Source organism: Colias philodice, chromosome 6 (assembly GCF_061535455.1).
Source record: "Colias philodice isolate Cphi_HAF_F1 chromosome 6, ilColPhil1 Martin Lab GWU primary, whole genome shotgun sequence".
Lineage (NCBI taxonomy): Eukaryota > Metazoa > Arthropoda > Insecta > Lepidoptera > Pieridae > Colias > Colias philodice.
In genome coordinates this window covers 12,372,261-12,385,724 of record NC_143091.1, presented here as the reverse complement: position 1 = coordinate 12,385,724, position 13,464 = coordinate 12,372,261, and the positions used below count along the sequence as shown (strand labels likewise).

The 13,464-nt window shown below is 32.4% G+C and overlaps 1 protein-coding gene across 1 annotated transcript in view; it reads left to right on the top strand.

Annotated features, from left to right (window-relative positions):
* LOC149488125 (uncharacterized) overlaps positions 1-13,464 on the top strand; it is an 87,318-nt gene that overhangs the window by 59,683 nt on the left and 14,171 nt on the right. Inside the window, exons 6-7 of the mRNA XM_089695831.1 lie at positions 741-941; positions 3,692-3,870. Of these exons, the coding sequence (XP_089551957.1) occupies positions 741-941; positions 3,692-3,870 (380 nt within the window). The remainder of the gene's footprint in view (positions 1-740; positions 942-3,691; positions 3,871-13,464) is intronic.

Sequence of the window (13,464 nt, the reverse complement as noted above, 5' to 3'; positions counted from 1 at the left end):
CATCAGCTCGTAACACATTTGGTCGAAACCAAATGTGTGGAAGTATGTCTTGTAGTAGAAAAACGCAATGATGGCCTTTATGCTACTTCTATGGCATACTCAACATGTCAATAATAAACTCATACGTAATATACGTGCATAATAATGTGAAACTTGGGCGAAAACCAATAAGCAGACGATGTTTTGTGAATAATGTTCCAGAGAAGTTGACCGAACCATGGTTACGTAAAAGACACGAAATGCCAACTTTGAAGAGATGCCTAAAAAGAAAAATCGCCGAAATTTTAGGTGAAACGCCTACCATTGACACACCTGGTCCAAGTGGTACTCAAAAAAAGGTTTGTGGCTATTGTGATTATAAAAAACGGGGTATGACAAGGTTTCAATGCAAGCTATGCAAAAAGTATATGTGTATGGATCATCGTGGCCTCATGTGTGTGGAATGTGCCGATGAAATTTAATTTTGACTCAATTTTTTTTTGTTACCTTCCTAGTTAAACACATTAAAGACAGTCATACTTAATTTATTTATTTTATTTACAAGTACCTCAAAACCAGCCACTTAAATTTAGTCGTCCGTGGGATGAATGTTTATGAATAATGCTACTCTTACATAAGGTTATGAATCTAGGGTTAAGTTTAATTTCTAGTAATCTTATCCCGCAGAAATCAAATTGTTTCTTTAAATTATTACTTATATTAGTTGTACATACAGCTTCTAACCTCACCTTACCTTACAGCATCACCACAGCCTATACTCCAAGAGATCAGCCTTCCAATGTCTCCCTTGCGCGGAGGGTTGCGAGGCCTGCATCGACGGCTCCCCCTGTGTAGCGGCCCTTAACTGGGTGGTCCGGACCACGATATTCGCGCTTGCCTGCCTCGTGATATCCTGCCTGCCTTTTATTGTGTACTTCACGATTAAATATGGACATGTTAGGGTGAGTGTTTTCTTTGTTTAATTGGATTATATTATGATTAAGTTAATTCATAGCCAGCTGGAGTGGTTACAGCAACATGTTATCTTATAGAAGACATTTGTGATGTGTCCCCGTTTTATCATAGCAAAAATAATATGTGCGCCATATAATATGGCAAAAACGAGCAGAAAATATTAAGAAAATCCTAATATACTCCAAAGCCTTCCGATTTGTCTAAAACAGGAAAGTGCCTCCAATTTTTTTTTTTTTTTATTTCTTTACACAATTGTAAGTTTCCTACCCAATTTTCAAGTATCATATAATCATTGTACTTAGTCTTTTGTTTCATAATATTTCAAGGAAATTTAACCAACATCTTCGTTGAAACAACTGCAAAACATTAAATTGAAAGCAATTTGGTCAAATCTTTCTCAGAGAGTTAAATCGAATTTTAAAGTCTAACTAACTTTGATTTCTTTATCCTAAAACACCGTGAAGTAAACATTCTAATTTCCGCAGCAAAATTCAAATTTTCATTTAAAATTTTGAATTGGAAAATACAATTTTACGCCTTCCTCATTTTTGCAGCATGATAATTTTCTCGTTCCGAGTTCGTTATATCTACGTGTAAATTTCATATTAAAAATACTTCTTTGCATTCTGTCGTCCGTCTATTAACACTATTGTGTAACTCATTTTCACAATCAGCGAAGTAGTTTTACTACGTATGCAAATCTCGCTATATTACGACGAAAGCTATATAACAGTTTTTAACTGAAATAACTATTCAGGTGTTATTTTGAATATTTTAATGTAACAGTTTTTAAGTACTTTTTTAATGTCTTCAATCCTTTCCTTATTATCCTATGCCTTTTACTGTCGGCATTTGGAGAGGCATAATGTTTGCAAATGCAAATGTTCAGAAAATGTTCATAGGTAGTGGTAGCTTACCACCAGGCGACCAACCAGCTCCTTTGCTCATTATGACATAAAAAAATTACAACTCATATATAAACACCAGTATCTTTGCCTACGATGACATTAAAAAAAAATGTGAGCTGTCATGGGACGCCTGGCAGATGTGAAACATCGTTCGGTTTACAAGTGAGCCTATAGATGTGTATAGCGTGGCGACCCGTCGCCATGGCAAGCGTCGCCACGTCAACAATTCGGTTTACAAGTGAGCCTATAGATGTTTCACATCAAAAGAAGAAGAAACCCTAAGCAATTCTCTTTACATTAAGGGTGCGTATAAAGCAAAATTACCAATCTTCTATTAGATGATACGTGTAATATTCAAGACCAAATCTAAAAAATAAAATATATATCAAACTAGATGATATGTTCAACGATTCTGTTCAATCAAAAACATAAAATATTAAAATTGACTCGATAAAAAAAAATCACCAAGTTAGCTCTAATTTTCACACTTTTACGTTTTCTACTTGACATGGTAATACTTATTATGATTTTTTTTTCATAACCAATTATATTAAAACATTTGCAAGATATTTGTCAGAGCATTTTGTGTAATTACTTTTAGTTTTGGTTTTATCTGCGATAAACCACTTTTATCGTGACAAAACCAAACGTTTACCTCGAGAAAAAAAGAGCGCCAAAAGTGGTTTATCGCAGATAAAACCAAAACTAAAAGTAATTACACAAAATGCTCTGACAAATATCTTGCAAATGTTTTAATATAATTGTTTATGAAAAAAAAAATCATAATAAGTATTACCATGTCAAGTAGAAAACTTAAAAGTGTGAAAATTAGAGCTAACTTGGTGATTTTTTTTTATCGAGTAAATTTTAATATTTTATGTTTTTGATTAAACAGAATCGTTGAACATATCATCTAGTTTGATATATATTTTATTTTTTAGATTTGGTCTTGAATATTACACGTATCATCATAGAAATCTAAATAACAACACTAGAAGTCGTAAGCGTGCGTGACCTTGTCGCCACTCAGGTGATTTTCACATCACCAGTGCATTCGTCACTGTTCAGTTGCTCTGGAGACGTATGAGTGTATACATGGTGTGTTTCAGCAATTCCCATTGCGGAAATTCTTCCACAAGTTGTAATTATACTTATAAAGGAATAATATTTCATCGGAAAATATTTTTTTTTAGAAATAATGCTGTTTTTCCTTAAAATTATAGAATACTAGCGGTCCACCCCGGCTTCGCCCGTGGTACATATTTACGTTTTCTCTACATAATAACCATCCTCGTACATCAAGGAATATAATAAAAAAAGAATTATCGAAATAGGTTCAGCCGTTCTCGAGTTATGCGCTTACCAACACATTTTGCGATTCATTTTTATATATAAGAAGATTTACAAGTATTACGAGTGTCACCATAGTAATCGAAATAACAATGAATGACACAGTCGACCATTCTTATTATCACGTTTGTTCGTATTGGAGCAAAAAGTCTCATATACTTAGGGATGTTATTCTAAAATAAACCGTAAATTCGTGCGTTAGGATACATATTCAAAAGCCTAATTTAATAGATAAGTTATTTTTCACTAAAATCAAGCTGTCCAATAAAAGGCATAGTTTACTTGTATGTACTGTTTAGCTTTCGGTTTGAATGTGTTGATTTTGGCGACAGCGGTTTTCATACGAATTATGACATTATAGCACTTCTATGTGTCTTGTTATTTAGATTTCTATGCGTATCATCTAATAGAAGATTGGTAATTTTGCTTTATACGCACCCTTAAGGCGAAAACAGTAGCTAACCATACCACTTATACAGGTAGTCCGCGCAGCCAGCCCCGCCCTCCTGCGCGTGATCGTGCTGGGCGCGCTGCTCATCTACTGCACCACCCTGGTGATGTACGGCAGACCAACGGTGTTCACCTGCACCGCGAGGGTCTGGCTGCGGGAGGTGGGGTTCTGCTTGACATATGGCGCGCTGATGTTGAAGACATGGAGGTAAAGGTTGTAGAGGCTGTAAAGTGTGCGAAACATCGGGTTAAAATATTGTTAATTTATAAAAAAAAATTATAACATAATTATTTTATCTTAAATATCAATAAATTGCGTAGTAAAATCTGTTAGTCTTTAATTTCTAAAGGTAATTAATATTGTATTTATTTTTGTGTTACCATGACAAACTCGCATGTTAGCTTTTCTACTGTTTAAAGTAAAAGCGATGGAAATTATTTCAGTAATCATAAAAATGTACGTTATTTATCATACTGCAGAAACTGTAATTTATTTGAAATTTTGCACACGTAGGATACAGGTCCGATAACATACAGTAATTTAAAATGAAACAGCCGTAACAGGATCAGAGAGAACTGATATACATTTTTATTTACTTTAAAACATTTTTTATTCAGCTTGTTCGCTTCGTAATTACTATTATAAAAACAAAAGCCTGTCATTATTTGTTAATTTTTAATAATTGTTAATTTAATATTATCATCAAAACATCTCATTTAACTGTTAAACTACAACATAAATCATTCTAACAACAATATATAATTCAAGCAATATCTTAAAATCACGTCTCTAAATGTAATATGAACGTATCAAACAATCTTAGCATCTTAGTCAGTCTAAAAGCGCAATCAAATGCACTAACCAAAGCCGTAAATTCCACGATATTATTCCACTAACAGTCTAGTACCGAGTATTATATAGGTACCTAGTATTCTAGAATTTCTAAATCAAAACGGAATAGTGTCTAATTCAAAGTGATAACGCTGAATTACGATTGGCTATCTAGACCGAGGCAATATCAGAATATAACCTAGATATAAGCTCTATATAAATTGGTCGTAACTTCAATTCTTACTAAATTGGAGATTAAGTTCCGTGTCATGTTCGCAAGAACATGAGTATTTTTTCATTGCTACGCTTCCTAATAATGAAGAAGGGATGTGGTTTATACCTTTTCATAACTCTCTAAAGGCTCGACATAATAGTGTATATCTACTCCAATTTCGGCGGACCGGAGTACGTTTTATAAAAAGGCAAAAAAAAATAAAAACGTCTTTAATACGTGCTTTCCACATCTAGAATGAATCTTAAATTATATACTAATCACTAAAAAAAAATGCAACACTGCAACTGTGTTCAAGGAATTATAAAACGCGATTATACAATGCTACGAGTAGTCTACTTGATAAGTTGAAAATGGCGTAAACTAGAGATAAGGCTCTTAAAAATACGTGCGATAGCTCATTTGATTCGGAATGACGTCTAGAAAAATGTATCGGAAATGTTTATTAGCACACAAAAAATTGCAAAAGTTATAGGCAAATTAAGTTTAAAAAAAATAGGCATTTCGTTTATTGTTAATAACTCCGAAATTATTAATATTTCAGAAATTATGAAAAAAGATTCTTAAAGAGGAGGAAATTTCTAACGAAAAACTCCCGACTCCCGGAATTCTATCTCAATTATTTATAATTTTAATTTAACGCTGAAAATAGGCCTCCGCGCGGCATTTTTAGATAGCGCGCGCGGCTTCAAAACCGAGCACGTCACACTAATTATTTTTTTAAGGTATTAAATATTAATTTAAAAATTTAAAAAAATTATGGTGTATTCCGAACACTTCAAAGAATTTGCTCCCGTTGGAAATTTTACTTAAAGTTAATTTTTCAACAAATTAGACAAATGTTAACTAACGAAATTTTTTTGAACTTCCGGCCTTATTGCACATTAAAAAAAATGTTTAAATAATTGTCGGTAAAATTTTTCACTTCGTGGAGCCCTTCATATAAATATACTTAATAAGATCGCGCCATAAAAGTTTAAAAAATGTTAATACTTTGTTTATAATAATTTTTTCAAGTTAACAAAAAACTAGAAATTTCTAGTCTTTTGATCAATTTACTTAAATTGAAAAAATTATTATAAACAAAGTAATAAAATTTTTTAAACTTTTATGGCGCGATCTTGTTAAGTATATTTATATGAAAGGCTCCACGAAGTGAAAAATTTTACCGACAATTATTTATACATTTTTTTTAATGTGCAATAAGGACGGAAGTTCAAAAAAATTTCGTTAGTTAACATTTGTCTAATTTGTTGAAAAATTAACTTTAAGTAAAATTTCCAACGGGAGCAAATTCTTTGAAGTGTTCGGAATACACCATAATTTTTTTAAATTTTTTAATTAATATTTAATACCTTAAAAAAAATAATTAGTGTGACGTGCTCGGTTTTGAAGCCGCGCGCGCTATCTAAAAATGCCGCGCGGAGGCCTATTTTCAGCGTTCAATTAAAATTATAAATAATGGAGATAGAATTCCGGGAGTCGGGAGTTTTTCGTTGGAAATTTCCTCCTCTTTAAGAATCTTTTTTCAAAATTTCTGAAATGTTAATAATTTCGGAGTTATTAACAATAAACGAAATACCTATTTTTTTGAAACTTAATTTGCCTATAACTTTTGCAATTTTTTGTGTGCTAATAAACATTTCCGATACATTTTTCTAGACGTCATTCCGAATCAAATGAGCTATCGCACGTATTTTTAAGAGCCTTATCTCTAGTTTACGCCATTTTCAACTTATCAAGTAGACTAGAGGTCGTTATGCCGCGTTGACAGACGTTGAATACGGCGTCGCATGCTTGTACTGCCGGTGGTCCAGATATAACTGCATATGTATTTCATTGTAGTTTGTAAACATTTGGTAGGATTAGTGTATTAATTAAATTATAAGATAGGTTTATCATAAATATGAATTTCAGTTCTCAATATACGATAGAAATGGATTCAGTAATACTGAAACGTATCAAACACATTTATAGTAGCAATAATTTTATGTCAATGCCCGACTTCATCGTTCCATGCTTTCTCTGCCTGCCATAAATGCCTTTGTTCCAAATTTAACTGTTTAAGTTTGTCCAAAGCTATAGTTTAGTAACTGTTATAAATTATACAGAACTAGCTTTCCGCCCGCGGCTTCGCCCGCGTTTTTAAAGAAAAACCCGTTCCCGTAGGATTTCCGGGATAAAACCTATCACGTATGTCCTTTCTCGGGTATCAAAATATCTCTATACCAAATTTCATGCAAATTGGTTCAGTAGTTAAGGCGTGATTGAGTAACAGACAGACAGACAGACAGAGTTACTTTCGCATTTATAATATTAGTATGGATTAATTAATGAAATATCACTCTCTTAATAGATGACTGGTTCTATCTTGAAAATTAATCAAACTTTACCAATAAGAAGGATATAAATTAAAGGAGGGTATTGCGTCTAAAATAAATCAAAAAGTATAATGCGTATCCTGCAACGTTTTATAATATTGTTTATAGATAATAATTAATTAATTTTATTTTTATTAATCTTCGAAATGGTTCCACCGATTTCCCGTTCTTTCTTATAAATAAAGCTGATATTTAGATCTAATTTAGGCTAATTTAAAAAAAAATAGAGTGTAATAAGATTTCAATAATGAAAATAAACTCAAAGTTTTACAATCGTTCTTTTGCTAGCACAAAGTATAGTAGTAGTAGCATATAATATCCTATCCTACTAATATTATAAACGCGAAAGTTTGTGAAGATGGATGTATGTTTGTTACTCTTTCACGCAAATACTACTAAACCGAATACAACGAAATTTAGCACACATATAGCGGGTAACTTGGATTAACACATAGCATAGGTTTTATCCCGGAAATCTCACGGGAACGGGAACTATGCGCGTTTTTCTTAGAAAAAGCGGGCGGAGCCGCGGGCGGAAAGCTAGTTAGTAATATAATGCAAATAAACTTAAAGCTATATATCACAATGAATACTCATTACGAGTCAGAACAGACTGGCAAGCACAAAGGAACAGTATTGGCTATCTCAGTCTTAATTGTCGTGTCTCGAGCAGAATATTAAGCGAATTTAGTTGCAATTTACATTTACTTTGAATATAATATGTTCTATATGTTATTTGTTATATAAAAACTACTAGCGGTCCGCCCCGGCTTCGCCCGTGGTACATATTTCGCAATAAAAAGTGGCCTATGTCCTTTCTCGGGTATCAAAATATCTCTATACCAAATTTCATGCAAATTGGTTCAGTAGTTAAGGCGTGATTAATAGACAGACAGAGTTACTTTCGCATTTATAATATTATAGTATGGATGTGCTATTTATTAAATAGGTTTGAAGTTGGTGCCGAACATTAAGCACTTAGTATTAAGCCCGTGCACCGACATCAAACCTTTTTAATAAATAGCACATATAAATAATATGTAGTAAATAATAATGTCAAATCTTTTTTATTTCTTACTTTTCCGTTTTTGAAGTCGGTTGTTTTTAACGTAGTTATTTTTATAAGTGAATATTAAGCTTTCCGTGCGATTAGAGCTTTTTATGAAAATTAAGCTCTCCGTGTGATTAGAGCTTCTTGTGAAAATTAAGCTCTCCGTGCGATTAGAGCTTTTTTGTGAAAATTAAGCTCTCCGTGCGATTAGAGATTTTTGTGAAAATTAAGCTCTCCGTGCGATTAGAGCTTTTTGTGAAAATTAAGCTTTCCGTTCGATTAGAGCTTTTAATGAAAATTAAGCCCTCCGTGTGATTATAGCTTTTTTGAAAATTAAGCCTCCGTGCGATTAGAGCTTTTTGTGAAAATTAAGCTCTCCATGCGATTAGAGCTTTTTGTGAAAATTAACCTCTCCGTGCGATTAGAGCTTTTTGTGAAAATTAAGCTCCGAGCGATTAGAGCCTTTAATGAAAATTAAGCTCTCCATGCGATTAGTTTTTAGTGAATATTAAGCTTTCCGTGCGATTAGAGCTTTTTATGAAAATTAAGTTTTCCGTGCGATAAGAGCTTTTTGTGAAAATTAAGCTTTCCGTGTGAATAGAGCTTTTTGTGAAAATTAAGCTTTCCGTGTGAATAGAGCTTTTTGTGAAAATTAAGCTCTCGGTGCGATGAGAGTTTTTTGTGAAAATTAAGCTCTCCGTGCGATTAGAGCTTTTTTGTGAAAATTTAGCTTTCCGTGCGATTAGAGCTTTTAATGAAAATTAAGCTCTCCATGCGATTTTATGCGGTTATCAATTCGGCCGGAATTTTTTTTTTTATATGTATGTACACCGATTACTCCGAGGTTTCTGAACCGATTTACGTCCTTTCTCGGGTATCAAAATATCTCTATACCAAATTTCATCCAAATTGGTTCAGTAGTTAAGGCGTGATTGAGTAACAGACAGACAGACAGAGTTACTTTCGCATTTATAATATTAGTATGGATTAGGTGTTCACTCGTTAATACGACGTTAATATGACTGGGAGGTGGGGCAGAGTCCTGTAAAAAATGCGTGAACATTTTCAGTAAAACAGGCCTATATTTGATGGCAGATGTTTGTTTTATAAATTACTAGCTTACCGCCTGCGGCTTCGCCCGCTTTGCCTAAAACCTAATAAATAATATACTAAAACCTTCCTCTTGAATCACTCTATCTATTACAAAAAACCGCATTAAAATCCGTTGCGTAGTTTTAAAGATTTAAGCATACAAAGGGACATAGGGAAATAGGGACTGAGAAAGCGACTTTGTTTTATACTATGTAGTGATGTAGTGATTATTTATACTTTATGTTATTTGGATCAAAATAAAAGTATTTCTGTAGTAACATTCCATGACAAGTACAAAAATTACAAAATAAAGGTTTTGTTTCAGCATATTCGATACGATATGTTCGATTTTGGAAGAACTTTTTTGGCAGGCAGCTTTAAGTTACTACATAGTAATCTCATAGTTTATGTAACTTGCACTTATATAAGGGATGGTCACTATTATAATAGTTAATTTAAAAACTTACTTTAATACCTCGTTAGAAAGATAATGTTTTAATCGTTTCTCGTAAATTATACCTCACGGAATTTAATTCACTGTGGAGTTTGTGTTTGTTAATTTGTTACTTTCTTTCGCTATTCTCAAGTAATAGATGTTTTTCTTTCCTTTTTCGTTTGTTATGGGACAGGTGCATTTCAAATTACTAGTACGAATTTAATTAAAGGAATTTAATTAAAGTGAGATTTTAATTTTTATATGCGAAAGAAGGAAAGTATATACTTAGTTATGATTAAATTCAAGAGGACATCAATGCCTATTATTTAAAAGTAAAAAGTTATAGTATCCATATCTTCAACATAGAACCAAATTCATTGTAAAAAATTGAAACCATATACGCCTTTAATGCTAACTCTCACACATACTCACACACACACACATACACACACACACACACACACACATACACATCACAAGTTTTTCTAACCATGTAGACCCTTTAAGAAGTATCATTTCTATTCTGATCACGTTACCCATATTTTTACCCAATCCTTTAGGTTGAATCCGGGTGGTTATCATGATGTCTTATAGCAGTTTTATTTCTAGTGTGGGAAAGTGATGGCGCTAGACGACCTTTATAGTGCTGTCATTTTTTTACTCTGGAAATAATAATGCATTAAGCTCGCCTGGTAGTTAAGTAATAGTGATGAGACGGCAATTAATTTGCCGCCTGTATCAGCTAGGAAATTAAGTGGGAAATTCTATCAACTTGTGTTCAATAATGTTTGATTAGACATTGTTTAAAGTACACAATATACGAATTATTATAAACACAATTTATCGACACACAAAAGCTAGTTAATAGTTAATAATAAATATTCACCTAATAGATCTAAAAATTAGTAAGTTCGTGACATCGTTGTTACTTTGTTGTCATTAACATTAATTTTGGAAATGTTTATACAAGTTATTTCTGTATCAATGATTTAAGTCCGTTTGTAAGATTTCACATCAAAGTTATTTAAAACTAACCGCTTGGGCACGCCCATCACAAAAAATGTTGTGTGGTTTTATGAAACCACGGTAAAAGTGAAACTGCTCGAACGGTTCCGAACACTGCTTTGTGTAGCGCATGTCGCGTGTCGGTCGGCTGCCGAGTAGGTATACCTACTCGGCAGCCGCGATACACGCGACATGCGCTACACAGACCAAAAAGTTTGAGACGATGTAATAAAAGTTTCACTTTAAAAAAGCTCAGGAATATCGTAGCTTGCTACAAAATGAATTTTCTAAAGCCTTACAAAGTCAAGTTTCTCTTTATAAACTAAACGTGTGAAAGTACAGTATTCACGGGAAATATTATACAATCTCTTTGCAAATAAATAACCGGGATGCATTCAATCTAGGAACCACTTTGTTAATGTCAGTGGCTTGATAACATCTCCTAACTTACTAGTACTGTGGTACAAGATATTATTTTATAATATAATGGGAATTGTCTTAGGAAATTGGTATTTTTATTGTGTTATATTATCCTTTTAATATAAAAAGGCTTGTTATATAAAATTTTGTGGTTATTATGCTTGTTATTGAACCTGTTTAGTTATAGCTATATTATATGATGCAGGCAATGTTATGAATACATTGCTTTAATCTCGTTTTAATTTTACAGATTTAATATATTCAAAAAATTATATACACGCACATATTCGTAAACTGTAAAGAAAATTCGTTATAACAAATTTCAATCTTTTTATAGAAGAAATAACTTAAAATTCCATTCAAAAGAAACAATGTTTAAAGAAAATATATTCGCAAACAGCACGAATAAAAAAGCCATCATTCCACGTACTCTGGGGACGATTATTTCAAAAAGTGTACAAATAATTAATAAGAATTTAACGCTTGAAAAGAGCGAACACTTTATTTACACGGCCCTAGAGTTTTATTGTTTCACTGAAATACTTAGTTGTGTCACTCAGCTCCAAATTATTTGTAAAGGACGATCAGCTGTTTGTTTTGTTTCGCAAAGTTTGGAGCACTTTTTTAGTGAATTACCTGAGTGATATAATTTGACGGTTTTAAGTTGTTTATGTGGTTGATGGTATGTATGGTTAATGTAATTTTAGTCCGCTTAGTTTTCTGTGATTCACAAATAACATTGATCAAAATTCTTTTATGATGATAAAAATAACGTAACAATATAATTCAATGTAATTTTAGAACAATAAAATTTATTCGTGCAAATAATTCCTCCTTGTTGTCTCTATTTTATCAATGTACTAGCTTGCAATGGTTGGTGGTAATGAAACACTTTACTAGACTGTAGGCTTTATAATAATGTATTCAACTGCTCTTAAACGGACTATATAGTATGACGCACACATACAAAACATACATGATACATTACACACTACAAGCTTTCCGCGCGCGGCTTCGCCCGCTTTTTACAAAACTTAATAAAAATTATACTAAAACCTTCCTCAAGAACCACTCTATCTATTAAAAAAAACCGCATCAAAATCCGTTGCGTAGTTTTAAAGATTTAAGCATACAAAGGACATAGGGACAGAAAAAGCGACTTTGTTTTATACTATGTAGTGATCTTATATTTAGGTATAAGAGTGATAAGTGTTTTAATCATATTTCAAATTTGATTGTATCCAGACTGTGCTCTTTTTATATTACATCACTAATAGAGTGTTCTAAGAGAGAAATGTAGTGAACATAGAAATAAATAAAGAAAAATGGCTTGATTGAAAAATGCCAATTTTAAGCTGAATTCCCTTGAAAGGAGCTTATCCTAGATATATCACGATGTTACCTTATCCTTATTATTGTGAAGTGAAATAAAAACAATGCACGATTTTATAAGGATCTTCACCTTAAAGATTTTAAATTATACCTGAAAGATTTTATAGTTTATATACACCCTTGATGGTCTAATCTAATCCTATTAATATTATAAATTAAAAACTGCTTAACCGATTTTTATGAAATTTGGCACACATATAGAGGGTAACTTTGATTAACACATTGGACAGTTTTTCCTTTTCATCCCGAAAATTCAGTGGAACGGTAACAATGCCGGTTTTCTTTTGACTACGCGGGCGAAGCTGCAGCAAAAAGCTAGTTAAAATATATGTATTAAAAGCAATTACCAGAAAGAGAATATAAAATAATTTAGTTTTAATAAACATGTCTAAAACACTTATTCGTACCTGTCCGTACAATTCACAAGTTTTTACTTAATTAACAGAAAAAGAAAAAATTTTCAACGCAAAAGAGCAATTTAAAACAATTAATGTATAATTGAGAAATTGTCGGGAGCCAAAATTAATTAGAAGCTTCGAGACAGGTTTTTATGAGTCATGTTGGGAGTGTAACGTCAAATTAGAATTCTCGTAGGCCTCGTAGGCTTGCTTAGTTGCTTTGTTTTATTTTTTAATGAAATAGGTTACTATTTGTATTATACTTGATGGTAACATGAATTTGGTTACTAATTAAACTATGAGTTGGATTTAACATGTGAGGAAACTGTTATCTGTGTAATTTTTTTTTAAAAGAATACTTGGGACTTGATCTACAAACGACATCTAAGCCAACAAAATACTTTTTAGAATTTTTGTCTGTATGTATGCCCGGACTCAACTCAAATATAATATTATCTAGCCATAGGAGACGATATAAGACCAAATATAGCAGCAGAGCAATGCGGGTAAATCTGAGGGGCACAGCTAGTAAATAATAATCCTAATTTTTAATAATAAACATA